The sequence below is a fragment of the Haliotis rufescens genome, unplaced genomic scaffold (genome assembly GCF_023055435.1).
Source record: "Haliotis rufescens isolate VD_foot unplaced genomic scaffold, xgHalRufe1.0.p SCAF_23, whole genome shotgun sequence".
Classification (NCBI taxonomy): domain Eukaryota; kingdom Metazoa; phylum Mollusca; class Gastropoda; order Lepetellida; family Haliotidae; genus Haliotis; species Haliotis rufescens.
This window is the reverse complement of record NW_025963924.1, coordinates 2,376,440-2,401,829: the sequence shown is the minus strand read 5'-3', so window position 1 is coordinate 2,401,829 and position 25,390 is coordinate 2,376,440. Positions and strand designations below refer to the sequence as shown.

At 38.7% G+C, this 25,390-nt stretch overlaps 1 protein-coding gene across 3 annotated transcripts in view; it reads right to left on the bottom strand.

Annotated features, from left to right (window-relative positions):
* Positions 1–24,748, bottom strand: part of LOC124125080 (ras-related protein Rap1-like) — a 37,883-nt gene extending 13,135 nt beyond the window's left edge. The window contains exons 1-2 of one of the 3 annotated variants that reach the window (XM_046488400.2): positions 24,669–24,748; positions 6,612–6,698 (exon numbers count right to left, since the gene is read on the bottom strand). In XM_046488400.2, the coding sequence (XP_046344356.1) occupies positions 6,612–6,668 (57 nt within the window). In that variant the 5' untranslated portion in view covers positions 6,669–6,698; positions 24,669–24,748. Of the gene's footprint in view, positions 1–6,611; positions 6,699–13,101; positions 13,137–13,180; positions 13,338–24,668 lie in introns of those variants that run through there. The other 2 variants (XM_046488402.2, XM_046488401.2) reach the window with 2 other exon arrangements.
* Positions 24,749–25,390: the final 642 nt, after the last annotated feature.

Sequence of the window (25,390 nt, the reverse complement as noted above, 5' to 3'; positions counted from 1 at the left end):
CGGCTATATGATGGGAGCCCTCAAATAATTGATTCCGGCTATATGATGGTGGCCCTCAAATAATCGATTCCAGCTATATGACGGGGGCCCTCAATCAATTCCAGCTATATGACGGGGGCCCTCAAATAATCGATTTCTGCTATATGACGGGGGCCCTCAAATAATCGATTCCGGCTATATAACGGGGGCCCTCAAATAATCGATTCCGGCTATATGATGGGGGCCCTCAAATAATTGATTCCAGGTATATGATGGTGGCCCTCAAATAATTGATTCCGGCTATATGATGGTGGCCCTCAAATAATCGATTCCAGGTATATGATGGTGGCCCTCAAATAATTGATTCCGGCTATATGATGGGGGCCCTCAAATAATCGATTCCGGCTATATGATGGTGGCCCTCAAATAATCGATTCCGGCTATATGATGGTGGCCCTCAAATAATCGATTCCGGCTATATGATGGTGGCCCTCAAATAATCGATTCCGGCTATATGATGGGGGCCCTCAAATAATCGATTCCGGCTATATAACGGGGGCCCTCAAATAATCGATTCCAGGTATATGATGGTGGCCCTCAATCGATTCCGGCTATATGATGGGGGCCCTCAAATAATCGATTCCAGCTATATGACGGTGGCCCTTAAATTTTCAAGTCTGGACCAGATTATCAGTGATTGATATTATGAACATTGATCCAAACCATCGGGGTACAATGAAAAGTCAGACCACCCGATCCATGAGTTGTCTCTTATGACCAGCATAGGTAGCTGGGGACCTTTTCTATCCTGATATCCAAAAAGGTTCCCGATTAAGTTGCTTCTTATAACTAGCCATGGGGTGTTAGAGTTACACTCTACTCCAGTGAGTGAATGAGTGAGTATGGTTTTACGCCGCTTTTAGCAATATTCCAGCAATATCACGGGGGGGGACACCAGAAATGGGCTTCACACATTGTACCCATGTGGGGAATCAAACCCGGGTCTTCGACGTGACGAGCGAACACTAAAACCACTAGGCTACCCCACCGGCTACGACACCAGCTACCCCACTCTACTCCAGAAACCCAAAGGGGTCAATGTAGCTGGAATTTTTCATATCAATTTATTATGTTGTTGACACAGGAAAACTAATACTAAATAGTTCTGCACAATGACAACTATGCAACTTCCCAGCAGAGAGATACTATTACCACTTTGGTGAAACCCAAGAGCACTGGTTTGGTGCTGACAAACCTAGAAACATAATCAGTGCAAATCTAGGATTGGAACCCACAATTAGATTTCGTGAAGGCCTGAGGGACTTTACCCTATAAAGCAAATTGAAGAGCCTCCAATGCCCCCAGCTCTTAAGTAAGTAAGTCTAAACAGGTTTATGAACTCACCATGGTGGAAACAGACTTTAAAAGAATAAAATCAAAACAAATTTAAACAACGGATTTCATCACATTCATAGAGAATAACGATCTCATGGACTAAATGTTAGTCACAAAAAACTATCAAAGTTTAGTTCTTAAAATAAATGCCTGAAGCAGATGGTTCGTGGCAAATGAGCAGTGGCAAATTCTGTATAGATCACATGCTGCGGATGAGTATTCAAAAACCAGACTTTAGACTCAGGCCTGGCATACTGCGTTACCTGTAGCCTGACAATGAGTTTTGCACTGTCAGCGATACGTTTATAATGTTAGACATATCTGCAGGCAGCATTGTGGGAGATTTCCATTCAGGGTCTGAGAGCTATAGTGCAAGGAATATATTGCATCAAGGCTCTGTTGCTTCTAGTCCAACTCGTGTAAACAAGAAACACTAAATGTTAGGAGGGATACCCATAGAAACACTCATGATCTGGTGGTTTCCTTCACTTGAGAGTGAGCTCGTTCCCTTACAGTAGCATCATTAGTTATGTCCAGGTTGAAAATGAATAAGTTGCCCAGAAAGGTAGGACAACATGTACAGCAGATTGAACAGGCCCAGGGAGGCAATACATGTAGTCTCTGCATTGTCAATAGGTGTTAGTTTTGCAGAGGGAGAACGGTAATCTTCAGAGAGAAAGAGCAAATGTTGTCTATGCCAGTCTGAGCACATACAGGGACACAGACAAGTCAGCATGACACACTATCAGCCAATCACGATCTGTAACCACCCAATCTCTAGTTTAGCTGGTTCACTGGACAAGAAAGAGGTACGAGGACCTCTATTGCCTAAGAATTCCCACAGCCTAAGATCCTAATTGTAAGAATCAATCAAACCATGGTAACCTGACCTACCAACACTGTCTGGCTAGGGGTCACCTCGGTGGTCACTCCTCGTGTACAGGGGTATTATACACTCCCAGGAGAGTACTAACCATGCTAACAGTGCTCCCAACTTGTGTTACCCTGGATGTACACGAGTCCATCAAACATGAGCCCATCTGTCACCGTCACATGTCAGGTCATTCATCAATACCACTAAAACTAATACTAAATAGTTCTGCACAATGACAGAGGGAACTATGCATTCCTAGCAAAGTGATATATTTACCACAAACCTAAGAGCACTGGTTTGGTGCTGACAAACCTAGGATTCAAACCCACATTCAGATTTTGTGCATGCCAAAGGGCCTCATTTCTATAAAGCAAATTGAAGAGCCTCAGACACCATGGCTAGTCAGTGGTCACTCCTCATGTACAGGGGTATAACACGCTCCCAGGAGAATACTAACACTACTACTGTGCTACTAACTTGTGTTACCTACACGAGTCCATCAAGCCCATCTGTCACCGACACACGTCAGGTGATTCATCATTACCATAAAGAGACATGTGACCGCAAGACAAACACGTGGATGTACTCTCTGAATCAAGTAACTTTCACACAGCAATATTCTAGCTGTATGATGGCAGCCTGCAAAGAATCGAGTTTGGTCCAGATAAACTAGTAACTGATGTCAGTGTTCAATAAAACCAACTGCCCGTAGGCCCGTTACAGGTAGATCTCATGCTGGGCACATAGTTTCAGATTTGTATGTGTCTTTATAGCCTGCAGTTAATTTACGTGTCGATTTATTTGTCACCATACGCTGCAGTTTTTTTTAAAATGACGGCCTGAAGTGTTTAGTCAGGGCCTGCAGCTTCTATAAAGTCTGTGGCTCCAGATGAGGACCTGCTCTGTAGGAGTGAAATGATACAGCAAGGTCATGATACGATACGTATCTCGATACATAGGTAACGAAATAATACGTATCACAATACACATATTCACGTCAAATTGCGTGGAAACATCTTCACTATAATTTATAAATAATTCGGGGCATGATCTAAATGGAAAGCTCCCTGTAGACATATGTTCATTATATTCATAGCCGCTATTTTTAGTAGTGAACTTGGAACTCTAAGTATAACACATTTTGTAATATTTGACTGACAAAATTGCTTGGGGTCAATAAACGAGTAGTAAGTAATATATTTTAGCAAGTGTATTGTCTTGTATCGAAAAAAAAAAAAAAGGACTTTGAACAGGTTTTTTATCATAGGTTTTGATCCAAGTTTTTTTTTTTAGTGAAATGGGCTTTACAATGACAGATTGTGACCTGTTTAACCATTATGATAGCTTCAAAATATAAAACAAGAATCATCAGAAGAGGACAAATCCCCCTGGCCCCTACAAATTCGAAAAAAACAAATCATCTGACTGTTATTTTAAGTCCAACTTGATGAGAGAATCTGTCTGTCCGATTACAAGAGTAATTTTGGAGCTATCAAAACAATACCATGAAATTGTGATTCGGAACTTTGTTCTAGGGGTGTAACGTTAAATCAAAATATCAATATACTGCTATTGGTAAGCACTTTAAGTCAATAAATTGATTGTTAAATCAGTTTCTGATCAATGGTATCGATTTCAGTTGGGAATATTGATAGTTTGGATTGTATTCACCATAGTTTTACAGTTTCAATAAAATACATACAATGCTGTTCAAATTTGTTTTTCTTTAGAGCATGAGTGGAAGTAATTTACACATGGTAATGTGGGAGTTTCTTTTTCTTAAATTATTTGGGTAAAGAAAAAATAAATCAGTAAAATCTCAAACTTTACTTTCTATTTGATGTTATGGTTATCACATTCAAAGGAAACTTCAGTTCCAAGGTTTAATTCAACTCTAAAATCCATCTAAAGTGAAAGTGAAACTTGTTGCCGAGGAAATGGTGAAAAACATATATTCTAAAAATCCCTAAATAGCAAAAGGCACCAGTTGACAACCTGGTCTTTGTGTGTGCACAGTTTCATGAAAGAATACCTGGTTATTGTCTAGACACACCATACCACTATGAACAGAGTCAAAGTCAAACTTGTTGCCATGGAAACAGGAATTTAAAAAAATAAATAATTAAATTCCTAAATAGCAAAAGGCACCACTTCAGCGCTGTAGTGGTGCCTTTTGCTATTTAGGAATTTAATATATTTTGTTCAATCGTAAAAGATCAAGGCAACTTAAACCCATTGACGGGACCCATCAAAGTTAGGTTTTGGTTTCTTTTAACGTCTTTTGGTATGATGGGCCGGGGATCAAACACCCGGCCTGCCGCTCCCCAAGCAGACCATCTACCATGAGATCACAGAGGTCGTCGGTACAGTGTTGAAAACGCAAGGATGACCAAAAGATCACGTCATTGCTAAAGGAGTGAGTTAGTGAGTGAGTTGGGTTTAACACCGCTTTTAACAGTATTCCAGTTATATCATGGCGTGTTAGCTTAATTTGGAAAGCCTGAAGTGATGCAGGTCTCAGACATTTACCACTTTGGTGAAACCAACGAGCCCGGGTATGGTGCTGACAAACCTAGATACATAATTGGGCGAACTTGGATTTGAACCCACAATCATAGTTTCTGGCGTGCCCAAGGGACGCAACTCTGCACAGCGAATCGTGGCGCCTTAGACGACTAGCCCATGCGTGCCCCCCATTGCTATAGGATACAACTCGGAACAGTACACTGCATTACACCATGCCTTCCTCTCTAAGGAAGTGTTGACAGGCTGTTTTCCATTACTAGTCATAAAGTTTATCAGAATTGTTAATAAACAGTTTTATTCACTTTTGCTGGACCAAATCACTAAATTTTGAAAATGCCTACCATAACAACTTAGAGAATTCTAAAAGCCAAACAATCAAAATGACTGTCATGATCATCACACATTATCAAATTGCTTGTCAAGTGTCTTAACAATCTGTCTATAAAAACATCTATTATTAGAAGTCAAGTTGAACAAATTCATTTGACATTTGGCTTAAGTATGTTCAGTGTCAAACATGGTAAAATGACAAATATCTTCTCTAATTAATCTTGACTTTTGTATTGATTTAGTGTCTCCAGAAATATTTAATTGATACATTGATTTCCTACGACAGTAAATCAACATGATCAAGTTAAATACAGATAGATGGACATGGTGTTCGTTGTTATGCTTGTGCAGAGAGAAAACTAGATGACTGTCTGTGATGTTAGCCACTAGTCCAAATTTTGTTGGTCTAGTAAGCTCAGGTAATAATATACATTGTCGAACCGATCTCGAGGGGTATATGGTTTGATGTACCCTGTGTGTGAGCCTATGTACATAAATAGGCTCACACACAGGGTACATCACACTATATGCCCCGAGGGATCGGTTGACAACAAAGTTACCTCACCGACATTCCTTCATATAGACCTGGAATAGATATCTGAAGTGTCACCGATTAAAACGCTTTGATTCAGCCATTTTTACCATTAGCAGATGACGCAAACAAACAGTTACTTCCCTTTACCAAATGCATTCAAATAAACATCGGTTCATTTCATTCCATGGTACTTATGCGAGATAAGCAAGTTACCAAAGGTGTGTTCCGATTGATTTTCCAGCAGGGTATATGACATCTTCCAGAGGCAAGTGAGTGAACTGACTGTAAAAGTCCAGTTTCCACCCTTGCCGAACTAGGCTGGTAATATGGAGTTACATTTTAGCTGGACTAAAGAGTCTATGCATAGTCCAATCAAAATCGCGCACCAAAATTGAAATCCGGTTCGTAAAGTGTCATGCATAAGTCGGTTGACTGCAGGATTTGCAAAGCATGTGCACCGCTAACTCGTTGTCAACAAATATTTTCTATATCTTTTCATGTTTTTGATCAAGGTGCTCACGTGATTTGATGCACTTCGCGATGTAAGACTCGTTTGATCACAATATAGATCTTGATTATCGATCAGATCGTCTTGAGTGGGCGCCACCGTTTTGTTTGAAGCAAATGTTAGTGATACGAGAGGCTGAATCTGATTGGTCAATAGGAGAGGCATAGAAAGGACATTACGATCGAGCCCAGCAATTCCAGGCTAGTTCGGCAAGGGTGGAAACTGGACTTTTAAAGTCAGTTAACTCTCTTGCCTCGGGAAGATGGGTATATGAGGGGGCTACATGAGCAGGCAACATGGAAAATAACTGCTCTCTCCTTAACCAATCAGAAGCTAGTATTTTAATATAAATGAGATAATAGTCCATATACACGACATTCTACTGAAAATGATGCCAAGAGGTCAGGTTAGAAGACTGAAAAGACTTGCACAGATTGAGATGTAATTGAACTTTCAGTACTTACCAAAGCACTCTTGCCCACACCTCCACTGCCGAGAACCACGATCTTGTATTCCCTCATCTTGTGTGTCTACCCTAGAAATGATCTCACCTGCAAAACATGGAAAAAACCCACTAAGATAAGCAATACAGTTGGTCAAATACTATATCCTTGTCTTAAAAGTAAATGTAAAACTGAAGTACACGTCACCTTGTCTTGGAAATGGAGCAAGTGTCGGCAGTATAGCTGTCAGTCTTTATATAATGCTGACCCTATGACATCAATGGATGTGTCATCAAGGAAAATCAGTTTTATGACGGGTGTGAAAACTTACCGGTACATGAGTCTCATACATGTCATTAGCCACGTTGACCTGGAGATGAACGTCTCCTTGTCTTTTTATGGAAGTTACCCATACTTATAAGGTCATAAGTACATGTATTCCTCAAACATGTAAAATACATTGAGTCACAGAGAACATTTGGATCTTTAGAACACGAAATTTAACCTGTAACCATGGTAACTGTTTGACTGAAGACCCAAGCCAGTGCTTGTAAACTTGCAGTAATCTATACCTCTGACAAATTTACTAACCACAGGCAATCTGGCTAGTGCTTATATCTTACAATGACAAGCCTTAAGCACTGAAATACCATGTCATCTTTGTTAAAATATATATATATATATATAGTAACTGCAGACCTAGGATGTAAACCTTGATTAGCAGGAACTGTTACAATTAGGGTACACAATTCTGCACGACAAACTGTGGTGGTTTAAGAGTTCGACCACTTGACCATCCATGTCGCAAGAACGTCAATAAAACTAATAGGATTACAGCCACTAGATGGGTCTGTGGAGTAGTCCTGATCGCAATTTACAACATGTACAAGGGTCATATGATCCTACACACTGCACTTTGATTGTTGACATTGACCTGGTTAAGCTGCTAATTAACAACAAAAACTGTCAACATGGATACATCCTGTTCCTGGCTATCACATGCACATGGTGACATCAGGCTACAACTGCTGCACACATCTCTATCATGTCTGTGTACAGTGAACATAGTGTTAGAAATTAAGGGAGGGTTCCTTGGTTAGGGATCGCCTATTTAGTATACTATGGACACCCAGCTCCAATTTTTTTTATTTAAACATGTTCAACATGTTCAAAGCTGATGTAAACAAATAAATCAACATTTTTCTGGAACAAACCTTCTCCCTTTTAAAAATACCAGGCCTATCACATAACGTCAAAATTAATGGTCTGTCCCTCATGTTTTATGCTACTGTAATTTAATCTAGAGACCCCTACAGTTTTTTAAATTAGGGTTATGACAAGGACCTCTCGACGTTTCTGCTTAATTTTGAACATTAAACCTTCATGGCTAAATATGGCAATAAAGGACCAGTGGAGTCAGATGTGATCATAAAACCGTAACCAATTCAATGAATGTTTCTAGGTCAGCATGGTCAGTTGGTCATGAGCATCATGAGGCAGACAATGAAAACCAAAACAGTACAAAAGTTGTTCATTTAGAACTGACCATGCTGACTGCATAAGAAAACGCTTGAAATAATATTAACAATCTGACACTGTTTTTACTTTTGAAACATATGTGGAACCTTTTGTGTAAAAGAAGATAAAAAAATGACCTTGCGTAAACATGCTATAGATCCTCATACCGCTGTCAAGCAAAGGATGTATTGCTTGTCAATGGTATAAGGATCCATACCAAAACATTGCCTTTAAATTACAGTAAATAAAGGAGTTGTTATCCATAAATTGTGTCTACTTCATCATATGTAAACCTGTTCATAAGCAAACACAAATGCATTAAGGTAGCCCTGTTCTTGCCTAAAATATTGCCTACAATTTCCAAATGGTGAAAACAAAATCCAATACAATGTACCTCATCTTCGTCTTTCAGCAACGTTCTAATCAGATGATAATGATTATAATGATGCTAAAGATTAAATGTCACCTCCTGATGGTAAATTCCAAGTCCACAAGGAAGAACCACTTGTGAATTACAAATCTTACAAGTCTTGAACTTTGGACTAAAAGTGTTCATTTTGTACTCTGTATACGGACTAGTAGCTCAACCTAACTATTTACCAGCCAAACAAAAAGTTGACAGGACTTACTGGACCAGATGCGTTATCCCACACACCCTGACCTAACATGCCACCATACCTGTCAACTGTCCAGCAACCACCGCAATGCTTTCCCCTAGAACCTATTCCTCTGTTTATGTGAAAAATGTATCAAGGATTACGTAATACCCTGACATGGAATACACCCTACCTGCACTACTGACCTTATACAGTGAACCAGTGTTATCAATGGCTAGCTGTATACAACAATCAAGGCCATCCAAACAAGACAAGACAGTGATATCTGTAGTTATGACAACACTCTCACAGCTAGACAAGGATTAACTGATTGGCCATTAAATGCCCTCTTTGATGGCACGGACCACAAGCATAATAACAATTCATGTCTTCGGGATTAATGGGTGTGGATCTAGATACTGATATACAGTTAAGTAGCAGAGTATTATTATTGTGATTATGTTTGTATTGGGCCTTAATAATCACTTGTTTTCCTTATAAACCATAACAGTGATTAAGCCATCTTGATTACAATTGGACAAAACAGCTGGTGATAAACACCTAGAAACATGATAAACACACACAGTCTGAATCTAGGGACAAATACTAAATGAAAAAATAAAAAAAGGAAAGAAGAATGATTTGGTCTTTCTCAAAGTCACTGTCAGTAGAAATCTTTCTTGGAAACAAAATGGTCTAAAGCACAACTAAACAGTGAGTGGGTGAGTATGGTTTTACAATGCCGCTAAAAATATTCCACCACTATCATTGCAGGGGTCACCAGAAATGGGCTTCTGTACCACCTTGTACCCTTATGGGAAATTGAACCCGAGCGAGTGGACGCTTTAACCACTAGGCTACCCCACCGCCCCTCAACCCAAGAAGCAGCATCGTTGTTATTTAATGTTCCACTTAGCATGCTTTTTTCGATTATCACAAACACCATTAAAAAATCGATAACAAGGCTTCTGATCAGTTTATATTTTTTGTCCAAGATAGTCTAAAATGTACAAATGATTGTTTATGCTAATGAAGAATGTCCCATCAAAAGTTGATAAAATCATGCAATATTCTAAATACTAACTGCCTCTCACAAAGTAACTGTTTAATAATATATATTCCTTGAAAACATGGTTATCGTAAGAGGCGACTAACGCCGACTATGCTTGTTGTAAGATGCAACTAACAGGATCGGGTGGTCAGGCAAGCTGACTTGGTTGATGCCTGCCATCGTATCCGAATTGTGTTGATCGATGCCCATGACATCAGTCACTGGATTGTCTAGTCCAGACTCAATTATTTACAGACCTCCGTCATATAGTTGATATATTGCTGAGAGCAAACAAAACAAACAAACCACACAAAATATATATGCATTTCTCTGAGTCTTCTGTACGGTCCGTCGATCACAATAAAACAAGGTACGATTACAGGTCAACACTGCAATAGGGATGGTCCGGTAACACTACAAAAACAGCAGACACATCTTACTCAATCTGTATTACAAATGCTGGTCTATCCCTGTAATCACACACTTAGCATGCTTAGTAGGTCAACTGTTGTATACAGGCCACACATGACTACTATCGACCAGCTGGGTCTCAAGGGTTGGTTATGACTCACAGGATTACACCGCCTGGCTTACCCTGACTTACACCAACACAGATAATTAGCTCGGCTCTCCTTCTCTGAACACCCACTGATTTGTAATCCCACTCTTGTCGTAAACACCATGTAATGCCCTTCTGGATTCAATTGCCACTACGTTTTACTGCTAAGACACAAGATCAGTAATGCTGACATCAACTAAACTACACTGAACTATGGCCGACAGGTTCTTCAAGCACACAGATCCATATCTGCTTACTGACAGGGCTTAAGTTTATTCACTGTAAACCCAAATATTATGACCCTTATGGGGCTGGGTGTACAATATCAGCTTTAGAAATTGGCACTAGTCCTGTAGTCCTTGCCAAACTGCCCAATAGTTAAGGTATTATAAGGAGTAGAAGAAATTTGCCATTTTAAGGGGTTTTGCTATATATGAGAGAGAGAGAGAGAGAGAGAGAGAGAGAAAGAGAGAGAGAAAGAGAGAGAGAAAGAGAGAGAGAGAAAGAGAGATAGAAAGAGAGAGAGAGAGAGAGAGAGAGACTTGAACCCCAGTGATGTTTGTTTATTTGTTGTTTAACGCCACACTCACAAATATTCAAGCTATAAGACCACGGTCTGTAAGTAATTGTGACTTGACCAGACAATCCAGTGATTGGCATCATGAGCATCAATCCACGCAATTGGGATGTGACGACATGGATCAACCAAGTCAGTGAGCCTGACCACCCGATCCCGGTAGTCGCCTCTTACGACAAGTACGGCAAGCATGGGTTGCTGAAGACCTATTCTACCCTGGATCTTCACGGGTCTAACCCCAGTGAAATTGAGTTGTTCCAGTGAAATTGAGTTGTTCAAATCATGAACTGTTAATGAACATCATGAACTGTTCATTAGAAGTTCATATCGTTCATATAGCAAGTTCATGAACCTGGTCAAGAACACTGGAACATCAGTCTATCTTACATATTTGTTATCTTGCATGCCTCCATGATGAGCTTGTCACACTCAAAACAAAGCAGGTTGCCCAAAATTGATTTCATGCATCTAACTTTCATATTCAGTCAGTTAAAAAGTACATCACGCGTCAGCTGAGTGCTGCCATTCAAACATGTGGTGTGCTTGCCGACCTTAGATAATTGATTTCCAAATTAATTTCCATTTTCACCGATCAAATCCATGAAATAAAAATACCCCACATGAGCATGATGACAGTGTTATGTTTTATGATAAATTACTCTATGCTGGTTGCCATGGTTACATATGATTGATGATTGACAGGAATGATAAACCATGCGCATGCAATCTCAACTATCTACTGGGTCAATGTAATCGTAGCAGACAGTCGGAATCAATCCTGGTCTGGCTATTCACTGTTGGGCAGTCCCAGCGGTCACATATTTATCTCAGAAACCCCAGTCGTAGTGAATCAGCATACCATGTATAACAGCACCCATACTCTCAATGACCATTGAGATCAAGTCGTATGAACTGTAGGATGGTCTTCAATTTCCTCGGATGCACAAAAGCCCATAAAGGTCAAGGTCATGTTCCACAAAGCTATTCCCGGTTCAGGGGTCAAGTGAAGTCTCACGTGAACATGTAAGAAATATGATGTTCATGTTGCAAAGACTGCTTGTCGCAGCTGGGTCAAAGATCAGTCTTGAATGGTCATGTCAATCATGTGGGATGCTCGGGGAATGTAAGTAAAAATTGGACAAAATCGTGATATTGTTCAAAAATTTATTATTTTAATGTCCACATTTTCGTAAAATCTGAGGAATTGGCAAAATTTTAATTCAAATTGAAACTTTTTACAATCACTTGCTGCAGACTTGTGGCTGAATATCAGCCTCTGAGCAGGTCAACATAAATCCCTGAAGATAATCAATGTTTGAAGTTTAGTGGGGTTCTGGGGTCCTTGAGAATTGCGACCAGTGTTCAAAGATCCAGGGTAGAATAGGTCTTCAGCAACCCATGCTTGTCGTAAAAGGTGGCTATGCTTGTTGTAAGAGGCGACTAATGGGATCGGGTGGTCAGGCTCGCTGACTTGGTTGAAGCATGGCATTAATCCCAATTGCGTGGATCAATGCTCAAGATATCAATCACTGTATTGTCTGGTCCAGACTCGATTATTTACAGACCGCCGCCATATAGCTGGAATATTGCTGAGTGCGGGGTAAAATAACAAACCAAAACAACCAAACCTTCAGAATTGCTGCATATATATGTAGGATCCCCCTAAATCCTAATTATTTAAACATTAGGCCAACAGGGTTATCACATTGAGCATGTTGAGGGCCCCTTGATTTTTATGATTAATTGCAAACACTGTTAGTATGTTGAATGTTGGTCATCTACAACATTTATGATCTATTAGTCTACAGTTCCATCAATGTTTCAACCAATCAATTACCTGCTATTTTCAGTTACTAACATTTGGTCTGTTTTCAAAAATATTCTCATGCTACATTTCAACAGGTCAACCTATTTCAAATCATGTTATTCATGTTAATCGCAATTTGCAATCTTAAAAATAGCATGTCTCATTAAAATGTCTAACCATGCTAACATGATCAAGATATCAATAATAATTTCCCCTTCAATGATCATGATGATAAAATAAGCATGCCGAATATTCACCTTTTTACAGCTGTACAAAGTAAAAAAAAGTTTTGCACTGCATCCAAGTTATTTAACCACAGAAAATGATGACACACTTGGATTAACCAATTTCCAAGAATACGAGCATAATGGGGAGCGTCATTTAAGTTTAAAATATCCCTTACCAGCAACTTTTATAGGATTTCCCAAATAAGTGGCAGGATGTCATTATCACAATGATAAAACTTGAAATTCATTCTGTACCTGCTCCAGTGAACAAATCTTGTATTGTATGACACAGCAGATTAAATCATTTTGTTTGATAAAACCTGTTAACAATCCTGAGCCGGTAATATTCCTCCTACTTCCTCGCCCTGGCCAGACGCTGTTATTCTACAGACAGTATAATGATGGAGTCGACATTTCAGCAGCCGAATCCTGAGCTGATCAGTCGGCTTCAACTCGTCAAGTGGGGACAGACAAGAACGCCAACTAAACATAGGAACACCACTTCCTTCCTTGTGCACTCCATCGTGGCACAGATAACATTGTTTCTACTGACCACAGTAGATCTTGTCATACAACCCAACACATTTCAATCATTCAATCATTACATATTCTATGATAAGTAACATTATTCTCATTGATTCTAATAACTACATTTTTTAAAACTTTTTCTGTGCATGATTCAGCATGTTTAGGCCCAACCAGTTATACTACTCAACATTTGATAGGAATAATCAGGTATACTCTTCTATTCAATAATTATATACACTCGACATATTATGAGAATCAGTTTTGTGTACTATTGTCAGATAAGGTGAGGTGAAATTCGGTTTAATGTCGCATCCAAGATTATTGCACTTATATAGTGACATGCATGCACATGTGTGTGTGTGTGGCTGGCACTGGCTGCCGATTATTCAGTGCTAACCCACTGATATACTATGCTGCAGTTGAACTCATTATGCATACCCCACTCAGACACAGTAAACTGGCTCTTTGATGTCGCCCGCCAGGGAGGGTAACAACAAGTAAAATCTATGTGTGTCGCGGCAGGGGATCGAACCCCCAACATTGATTCCGCTCTTCACGAGGACACTCTACCACTATACCATGGAGGCAGTCCAGTATGGAGAGATAAAAAAATATTCCTATCTTAATTGGAGTAGTAGATAATTCTTGTTTTCCATTCCAGAGATAAGGCATAAGGCCAAAAATCCCATTGCAATAGCTCTTGAAATTATATCTAAACACCAGACTTCATATTTCATTATCATGATTATTACTTCTTCTTAAATGTTAAATACTTGATCAAACATTTAGAAAAGTTCATCTTTAAACATAGTAGAAATATGAGAAACATGGTCTGGTCTATTACATGTTACTGAATGTTCACAAGATATTGCCTACTGGATTAAGTTTGAAAGCCACTCAACTATGAAGCTCAAATTGAACTTTCAATGATAATCATTTAATACTGATAATCAGGGTTAGAAACTAACAGCTTTTGTCCACTAGTCCTTATAATGATAACATATAGCAAAACCCTTAATATGGGCCAATTTCTACTAGTCCTTAGGATACCTTTACTATTGGGCAGTTTGGTAAGGACTACAGGACTAGTGCCAGTTTCTAACGCTGGATAATCATAATACTTAAATAGATCTGACAGGTTATTTTGAGATTTCACTGATACCTTGAATTCCACAACTACATCAAATGTCAGCCCTTCTCTTAGCATGCTTAGTGCATGTTGATATTAACATACATAACAAATGATGAAAAATGGTATGCTCTATTAGAGACAAATAACAAATAATTGACAACAGTCTGCTCTAGATTTGAGCTGTAACAATTCAGGGGCAGCAAATATGATCGGTATAGCAACAATATTCTTCAGATGCTGATGTGTAATCATGGCAATGTCTAAAATATACTTTCTTCTTTCTGTCAGCCATTTCTACATGAGTATGACTCGCAACAATATAATTGTCCTGGGGTCTTCGAGGTTTGCCCCTATCATGCGTCCCTGTGATATCGGTTTTCGGACACTTAAGAAACATTTGTCTGAAAACCTACGACGTCCAAAAACCTATGATGTGACGATACTTGAATCTAGCGACCCCTCTATCATGCTACATTTAAATAGGTTTATGACAAGGACCAGAGTTGACACTAGTCATATAGTCCCTGCCAGTGTCCGTAATAACTGCCTGCCCGCCTTTTCTGTTGGGCTGATTGAAATTTGCACTGCAAGGGCCTGTTGTTTGTGTGTTTGTTTATTTGTTTGTTTTTAACGCCATTCACAATATTCCAGCTATACGACGGGAGTCTGCAAATATAAGCGAGTCTCGGCCATGCCGCCAGGGTATGAGGACACGCTATCAAACAACTCCTGAAACCACCAGATTGACTGTCTCTTTTACAACCAGCATAGTTTGGGGACAAATTCTAACCCGGAATCCCCACGGAAGACAAGGATCCGTTGATTTTCAAGCTTAATTATGAAAACTGTACAGTGATAGCTAATCATGTGAATGAACCAACATGTTTAACTGTGCTGCCAATGTCATATTCATGATATTCATGATATGAATGACATCATGTGATATGGGAAAAACTACTTTAAATATAACATGAACTGTTAACATGTTAAGGTGATGAATAATGTTTCAATGCTTAGGTGAACTTGGGTCATGTCATATGTATTGTGGAGGATAAGAGACTTGGTGAAAAGCACCTGACAATATCCAGGTCATAGCTTGCAAGGTCTAAAGCACGTACAAGTCAGTTATTCATTCTGTGAAAATGTTCCTGATAAGAATGCAGTGAAAAGGGTCCTTGGGTCTTTAAGAAGTATGATATTTATTAATCTAGCACACAAACATCAGCCCCACCCCCTAGACCATTTTAACATTAGACCATCTTTTTTATTAATTTTAACTGTCTCTGCATCAATTACTTCTTAAGCATCAATCATGATGAACTGAAAGATTGTGAGTCTATCAATATTTGCAAGCACACTGACAAGTATGCACAATAACCTGAAAGAATTGCTATTCCTTTCCACATGTTCCATGGTCGATTGATTGTTAATCAATCAGTTGCTCATTCAAACAAATCAACCTTGAAATACTACCAATATCAAACACTACTGAATACACCAGCCTGCTCTCAGAACTACATGCACTTTCCCACAGCCCTATATCATGAGTACTGCAACATTACCTTTAGGCTAGCAAAATCAGTCATGAATAGTTCACTGATTAACATTAAAATATATTTCAAAATAGAGTCAAAATACTCCTGCAAAGTCAAGAAGCAATCATGATGATGATCATGGACTAAGAATAAAATCAAATTGAAAAATAACAGCACAGATTGAAATATGAAAAGCTTCTCGAAACACTGTGTGACTAGATTCAAATTCCTATCTTTCAGTGTTACAGCAAATTCTTGGAGAAGAGTGGGTTTTCTCCCAATTCAAGGTTCCTATCATAAAGAATCTGGTTTACTGTTGGTTGAAAATATAATCAAATGGTGGACTCGCTGCTAGTTGACTACTAATTTCAAACACTTGTTCATAACCCAAGTATCCCTGCTACAGGACTTAGAACATGCAGAAATATTATTCAGTCTGACATGGGAATACTCTCCCATTCCAGAATCATTATACATGTACTTGTCAGTGAAGGTAATGACTTTGTAGGTATAGTTCCAAGGAAATTGTAGAGCATGTTTACATAGTCAAGACATGTAATATGACATGGTGATCACCATGACGACATGTGTTGAGATGCTGGCCGGTACTGGCATCAGTGATGGGGATGTTGCATTCCTTGACTGCCCCTCCTGTATCCTGGGCACAAGGCGTGTCCAGTCTCTCAAACATGTATATCCGTGTCACTGCTGATTAGATAGCCCAACCATGTAAAGGAAAATTGTGATAGAACACAGGCACTTGCTCCTTACAACATTTACAGCTAAATGAGCCATAGTTGTTTATCGGGTTTGGAGTTAGTTCTTAAATATTTTAGCATTTCTTAAGCATTGTCTATCAGTTGATGACCTCCTGTCTCTGAGACTTTTCAATGGTCAATTCCCACAGCAAAGTGTAGGAATTCAATCACTAATGTTTCAGATCTAGGACCAGAAACCGAGGGAGAGGGAGCGATTTACTATAATGGTGTATGAGCATGATCAGAAATAGAGCGCTCAACAAAATGCTTAAAGCATCAAAAAAGTATTAATAATTAGGGGGTCTGACTGAAAAGTTTAGCATCAATATATTGACTCAGAAGTATCACAATACATGTACATGCTTTTACTTTGTACTTTTCTTGATCAAAAACACCACATATGCAGCGGTAGAAACTATGATTTTTAGTTCAATAGTCCCTATAATTATAACAAATAGCAAAACCCTTAAAAAAGGCAAATTTCTACTAGTCCTTATGATACCTAACTATTGGGCAGTTTGGTAAGGACTACAGGATTAGTGCCAATTTCTAATGCTGAAGTGTAGTCCTACGAAACACTCACACTTCTTCATGTTCATGTGATTCACATTGATAGTTAATGTACACATAATGGCACATAATGGTTAATGGTACATAAATGAAGAGTTTGTTTGAAAAATAAATAAAAAGGCTCCCACCTTACATTTTTGTAAAAATTAAGATGAATTAATTAAATAGTGGCCTATAAAAATTAGATATTTTCAATTATTAAATCAAAATTTTCACTACAACAATCATAATTACCATGATTACAGGCCTCAAAGTTGCGACTAAAACGGTAGCAAATGCGACCTAAATTTAAGTTTGTCTACTGTCAAAAATTCAGAGGTAGCCAAATGACTACCTAGAATAATATCTTGTGATGTCTAGATTCTATTGCTTCACATCTGTAAACACAAAAATAATAACAGCTGATATTGTAAAACATGTCTGCTAATAATTGTACTCGCAAATAATTCCTTCTGAAGTCAACAATGAACCAAAATACAGAAAAATTAATGTAATTGGTACTTTATTTTAGTTGACAATGCTCATTGGATAAGAGAGAATATACCTATATAATCTAGTAACATAAATTGCATCATTGTTCAAGTCGCAAGTAGCAAAATTCAAGTATAGTGCTGTAACTTGTACATATGATGATAGTTATTTGATAAAGATAATTTCAAATGCTTTTGGCTACCTACAATATTGGCTTGACTTCTTGATTTTACATGGCTACCTGGAAAAAAATACTTGTAGCCATATGGCTACTTTGAGGCCTGTATTATGATCATGATTAACAAAACCTGTATTATGATTATGATTAACAAAACCTGAATTGTCTAAATAGTAAATACTCAAACATGTTAAACCATGTCAAGAGAATTAATAGACGCTCTAAAACTGTTATGAAATAATCCAAAAAAACATGTTTTAGCAATGAATGAATGAAAAAAATAAATCACGTAAACATGATAAACACTGTGATATTTGCAACACATTCATATTTGCACCCATTACACTATAAATATGACCACTTCAGACCACTTCTACTTTTTCAAATAAATGCCCCATTCTCAACGATCAGCTGCTCACGTCACACAGTTTCAACAGAAATAACCACTTGTGGCATTCCATCTCAGTTGTCTTTGTATTTCTGGAATTTCTGCTAGATGCTGCAGAATGGTAAACATGGTAAATAGCTTGACATTCCTGACCCTAAATGAACCAGCGAGAACCCCCCCTCCCCCCCTTCTATTTCCAACCAGGACTGTTCTGTCAACAGATTCCTGCAAATCAGGTCATGCTCCCCGTCTCATTCTCAATACTTCACACATAGCTTTTTAACTTGTTGCTAGGCAACCAATCTTTAAATCTGAACTAAATATTTATGAGGGCTATCAAAGTTGACATATGAAACTCAAAACATTAGAAATATAAATAAATTATCATCAGTTCATCTTCAGCAAATGTGTTATGTAACCATTACAAGTAACAGGATACTGCAATTACCAATGGCTGGGTCAAATTATGTTTTCATTCCAAACTTTCCCACATCATAATTTCCATTTCAGGGTGACATGTTAAATATACTTTCAAGAAATCTAAATCATATCAAATAACTGTCTAACATGTGACAACAGAAACAAGAAATGATTACTAAGCAGAAATTGCTAATAACATGATCACGCCATCAAGCCTAAACAAAAATCAGTATATAATCACTGCCAATCATGTCTGTGCCAAAACGTTTGAAGACCACGACACGAATTAGCCCAAGCTTGTCTGATGGCATCCTTTTAGGTGATTTGTGTCCATCCATCACATATTGCAGTCTGTGGCATGCATGTCTCAGAACTTCAGTATTTACAGCACTAGTCCAAAATGGCTCTTCATCATTTTCAGTTGATTTTAGTCTCACCAGAGACTGGAGATTCGATACTTTTTCAGTTTAAGCTGATTTGTTTTCTTCAAGAGTTTTCTGGGACAATATATTTTTTAAGATAAAATCCCAGCCCCCCTCCCCCCATCTGAATATCAAATGGTCTGTCTCTTAAGACTGCTCTGGTTACAATTTCCAAGAATGAGTAAGCAGTTATGGCACCATCAACGTAAAACTTGCCACAATGAATCACTGTAGATCCAAATATCAATTTCCCACATCGGGGCCCACCATGGGACTTTGTGCATTCCAGAAGAAGCTAAAAGGACATCGACCCACATTTCCTTGCAAAGGCCGAGTGAATGAGATCCCATACAGGCTATCTATCGTAAATGCATCTCCAGTACCAAACAATAACTCCCCAACATCTGCCAAAAACCAGCACCAATTCTCAAAAAGAGATTGAGATGGAATGAATACCTGCTGGAGTTGCTCCACCCCGAACTGTGGTCGGTATTCCAGCACTGCTGGCCTCTCTATGTGGAGTCTACTGACTGTACAGTGCAGACATTTGACAGTTATTATGGATTATCAATTATAGTATTACTCCGTGGAAATAAATGTCATATATAATCAATACACTCCCATAAGTGTGCCTGCTTTATTAAGCAGAAAGATCTGTGGCGGTCCTGAAGGTAATGGCAAGCAACTCAATTTGCCTATGTCTAATGTGTATCTACTGGCAAAGTAATTAAATAGAAATATATTGGAAAGCTGGCTCATATTTCTGTCCAATACAATCACAAACATGTTTGTGAAAAGTTTTAATCATTTCCCTATATTTACATGATTAAATAACCAAATCCTAAAAGACTTTGAAGACATGATAGTTCCATGAGTCATTGATAAACAATTCTTACATGTAATAAGTATTCCCTGAAACCAACATGAAACCTTCTCATCAGAAAACTTAAAGCAATGACACCTCCTTATCAGTGCTACTGGTACATAAATTCTATTCTTAACCATTCTAACAGCCTGCAGCTTTAACCACTAACCTGAAGCCTGAGTCAAGTAAAATTCTGTTTGGTCTACTTAGCTCAGTTAATAGTAATCCATATACCAGTAATAACACTAAAACCTACTAAAAATTATGATGACAAGTATTTGTCACAAAGTGACGAAATGTCCCCCGCCTGTATATACACCATAGTACCAAATATGAAGACAATCCAGCGATTAGTTCTTGAGATATTGCGGCAACACTGTTTTCCAACTCCAAAAACAGATTTGCCTGCTGTGACCTTGAAAAAGGGGTCAAGGTCACCAAAACCAACTGGTGTCTGCGGAGTCTGTATATACACCATAGTTCCAAATATGAAGACAATCCAGTGTTTAGTTCTTGAGATATCGTGGCAACACCGTTTTCCAACTCCAAAAGCAGATTTGCCTGCTGTGACCTTGAAAAAGGGGTCAAGGTCACCAAAACCAACTGGTGTCTGCGGAGTCTGTATATACACCATAGTTCCAAATATGAAGACAATCCAGTGTTTAGTTCTTGAGATATCGTGGCAACACCGTTTTCCAACTCCAAAAACAGATTTGCCTGCTGTGACCTTGAAAAAGGGGTCAAGGTCACCAAAACCAACTGGTGTCTGCGGAGTCTGTATATACACCATAGTTCCAAATATGAAGACAATCCAGTGTTTAGTTCTTGAGATATCGTGGCAACACCGTTTTCCAACTCCAAAAGCAGATTTGCCTGCTGTGACCTTGAAAATGGGGTCAAGGTCACCAAAACCGACTGGTGTCTGTGGAGTCTGTATATACACCATAGTTCCAAATATGAAGACAATCCAGTGTTTAGTTCTTGAGATATCGCGGCAACAAACAGGTGGGACGTACGGACGGTCGTGAATACTATATCCCCCGCTTCGCACTTTCGCGCGGCGGGGGACAATAACCTCGTTCAGGCTAGTAGACATACAACTTTTGGGCCCAAACTGATACAATAGTGTTTGTTAGTGAATGTTGTTTTATACCAGTCAGCACCGTTCCAGTCATTTCACCCGAGTCTGGGCCAATCAAAGCACCGGTTGACAGTATGTCAGAGATTTATCTAGGATTTCAAACTAAGTGCCCTTGGCAGGCACAGTGAGAAAAATATTTTCAAATTCTTATAAAATTGCATTCAATGCAATAACATTAAACTAAGCATTAAAGCCTCTTCTTTATTGGTCCTGTTATCAGTGAAATACAAGTCACCTCTCCAAAGCAATAACATTTGTTGAAAAACATGCAATGGGATTTTTTTAAATCCCAATTTTGGAATGGTTACTGATGTTCATTGCAGATTTTGGGAGAATACTGGCCTTTGAGCAGGTGCAGATATATCCCTGTATGATCAAAACAATGACATACTATCTGGAACTGTGTTCAAAATTAAGGGTGGTCCTAGGTTCTTAGAGGTCTTTTCTTATGCTTATTTTTATTGAATCTAGGGACCCCTTAAATCCTTAACTTTTAACATTAAGGTAATGACAAGTACCCCTTGACCATGTTGACTGTCAAGCCCAATTTTGAGTGGGGGGGAGTAAGTGAGTAGGGTTTTAAGCCACTATTAGCAATATTCCAGAAATATCATGGCGGGGGGACGCCAGAAATGGGCTTCACACATTGCACTCGCATGTGGAATCAAACCCAGGCCTTTGGCGTGACAGGCAAACGCTTTAACCACTGAGCTACCCCAACGCCCCTGTCTCATTTTGAACACTGATTAAGTAATAGTTTATACTGTAACCAGTCAAAGCAAGTGTGCCCACTAGCCTCTATCGAAACCTAGCTTCTGATAAATAGGCTAGTGGACGCTCTTGGTCAGGAAGATACTGTTCAGTCAATCATCAGTCTACATCAACTGTTCTGTGAAGATCCGGGGTAGAATAGGTCTTCAGCAACCCATGCTTGCCGTAAAAGGCGACTATGCTTGTCGTAAAAGGCGACTAAGGGCAACGGGTGGTCAGGCTTGCTGACTTGGTTGATGCCTGTCATCAATCCCAATTGCGTGGATTGAAGTTCATTATGTCAATCACTGGATTGTATGGTCCAGACTCAATTATTTACAGACCGCCATGATATAGCTGGAATATTGCTTAGTGCAGTGTTAAACAACAAATAAACAAACAAAACATCCACTGTTATTCTGATATTGGCATTGTTAACATATGGTATATATAGCCCATGACACATAGACACAGACCATACTACAGAAATTGAGTGACTAGGATACTTATTTATAGATTATCAGTGTCTAACAGTTGTCAGTGACAGTCTTTCCTGCTAACGTGACAATAATTTTCATAAATGTTTGCAGAATATAAAAGATCAATTTTTTAAAGTTACTTATTATCTGTGGTCTGTAACAAATCATTAGAAACTCATTAAGTTGTAATAAAACGGGCATATCATCATTTGATGTCCTCTATGACAATATGTCTGTTGTCTGCAGGTACAAAATTAATTAATTTCACACCCAAATCAGACTTGTCAGGAACTTTCTCATCAAACATGTCACGTTGATCCACCAAAGTTTTGGTCCATAATATCAGTGTTATTGACACTGTCAAGGATGACTTTGATCCATCCACAAGGTTTTACAAATGCCATATTTGTTGTAGTTTGACCATTATATGTCAACATAGAGTTTTCGCGAGTTTTCAACAATGACCGGTTACCGGTATATTGTTCCATACGTAAAATATATCTGGCAATAGCGATAAGCTCATCGATGCCAATCACTGGATTGTCTGGTCCAGACTTGATTACTTACAGACCGCCGTCATATAACTGGAATACTGCTGAGAGCGATGTTAAACAACAACAAAAAAGCATATAAAACAATGACTAGCAGAACTGGAAATACAATTAAAATGGTAAATCTTCAAGTCTTTATATTTTATCTCAAATTTCAAATTTGAATTAATTATCTATTATCTATTTATTTGTTTACCTACGATGTAAAAACATTCCGCTCATAATATATGAATCTCCCTCCCCCCACTCCCTGCAAAAATAATATACTGAATGCCCAAGAGGGTGTTGAGCATATGTAATAGACATACATGCACAACAACTAAAAAGTATTATTTATTGTTTATTAACCTGTTTAGACGAGAGCAGCAATGTTGTGGTGCATATCTGAATGAAATTCAAGATTTATCCATTAAATTCCATTCAGTAACCTAAGTGTACTCCTTAGTTTTGCCAGTACTCCTATATCAAAATAATAATGAGTACATACTCCTGATGATGAAAAATTACCTGGAGCCCTGTTAATTTCAGCGACAAATGACAAACACTTTGATGTCTTCAGTGGGCTTTGAAGTGACTACCTTCATTACAATATTAAGCATGAGGTTACATGTTTTGAAAGAGCCCGAAAAGAGGTGAGGCTCGAAAACATGTGATGTGACGACATAACTTGAATGTTGATGCGGTTCAATTTTGGAATGTTTGTCTCATCATTTGTCTTCGCAATCGTGTGGAATTATTTCGCGTTAATTACAACAGACCTGTTATGCATTATTTATACAAAATTTATCCACCATAACATGCACACAGTGACAGCTCCAATATTGCCACGCCCACTAGTAAACACAGATATAGATCAATCCCCATCAGCATCTTTTCAGTCATATCAGCAGTAACTGGCCTATCCCTATGAGGGCAAACTGTGAACACATACATTAGCAATCAATTATATAGTCGAAATGAGTAATATGAGGCTAAGCATTAGTTGGTTATGATTCTAGTATATCTTTATGAACCTAAGATTTGATATAATCAGTATAACATATCACTGTGATCAATATGAGCTACAACCTTTCACACAACAGCCTACTTGATATGAGATTACTTGAAACATTTGAATATGTACAATTAAATGCTTGTAACAATATGCTTTCACGAGACTTTCATGATATGTTTCAAATTGAGTGTGTATTTAACACGTTTGGGCCACATTTACTGGTATTTTTGCGTATCTTCTCTATTGATACAAATTGGTAAAAACACTCACTGACACCTTAGTACACAACTGAAAAGTTTAAGGGTGTTGGAGTTCCTATTTTACACAGAGTTGTTGGGAAGGTTAGAATCAGCCAAGCAATGTGTGTTTAGTCTGTCAGATCCACCGCCTCGCTCGCCATCGATGTGTGTTTCTCGCCACACACCGCGACATATGGGCCAATCGCTTGTACACATACACAGATAAACGGTTCAAACATCGTTATTTACTAATACGGAACCATTACTAGTCTATATACACGTGTTTTGCGAAATTTTTAAAACAATCAGTGACTTTACTTACGCCTTGGTGTTTGATGGATGTCGGAAGCTTCCGCAGCTTATGACGTCACATTTATATGGCCGACTCTTTCTATATTTGGACATTGTCCCAGCAAGCACTTGCGGCCATTCCCAAGCACTTCCTCTTCCTCTTTCTCTCTACACTCACATGCACGGTGTCTGTCACACGCTCTCTTCTTTTCTCTCTCCTTTTCTATCCACTCAGGTCTTTTATACCCTACACTACTTTGATCTTATTTGATCAACCTTTGCGGGTTGAAATGATATGAAATGCAGGCTAGCGCTCTGCGCGATGAAGCCACCCAAACTTACTGGAGATGATGTTTTGAACGGATAGACTATGGCGTCACGCGTGGTTTGAGCTGCTTGTCCAGTTCGCTGTGTCTGATGCTAAATGAGTTTAGTTACGTGCTGATCCAGTCTTTTGACCACATGTGCTTTTATTTCATAGAAGATGCATTAAACGTTACTGTAGTGCTTGTTTCATTTGTGAAGCGTAATGGCCGCCCTCGGTTTGTGTGTGTTGTCGATCCAAGTGGAATGTTTCGTGCTATGGCAGCACGTGTTTCTCGTTGCAACTGTGTGGACATCACAAAAACCATGGAATTAAAGTACTCATGGAAATGAAAAAAAACCTGTTTTGCTGGATTTAATAATCGACACAAAGCATTACGTAGATGTAAATACGAAATAACAAAACAACTGGAAAAGTACTAGTCTGGA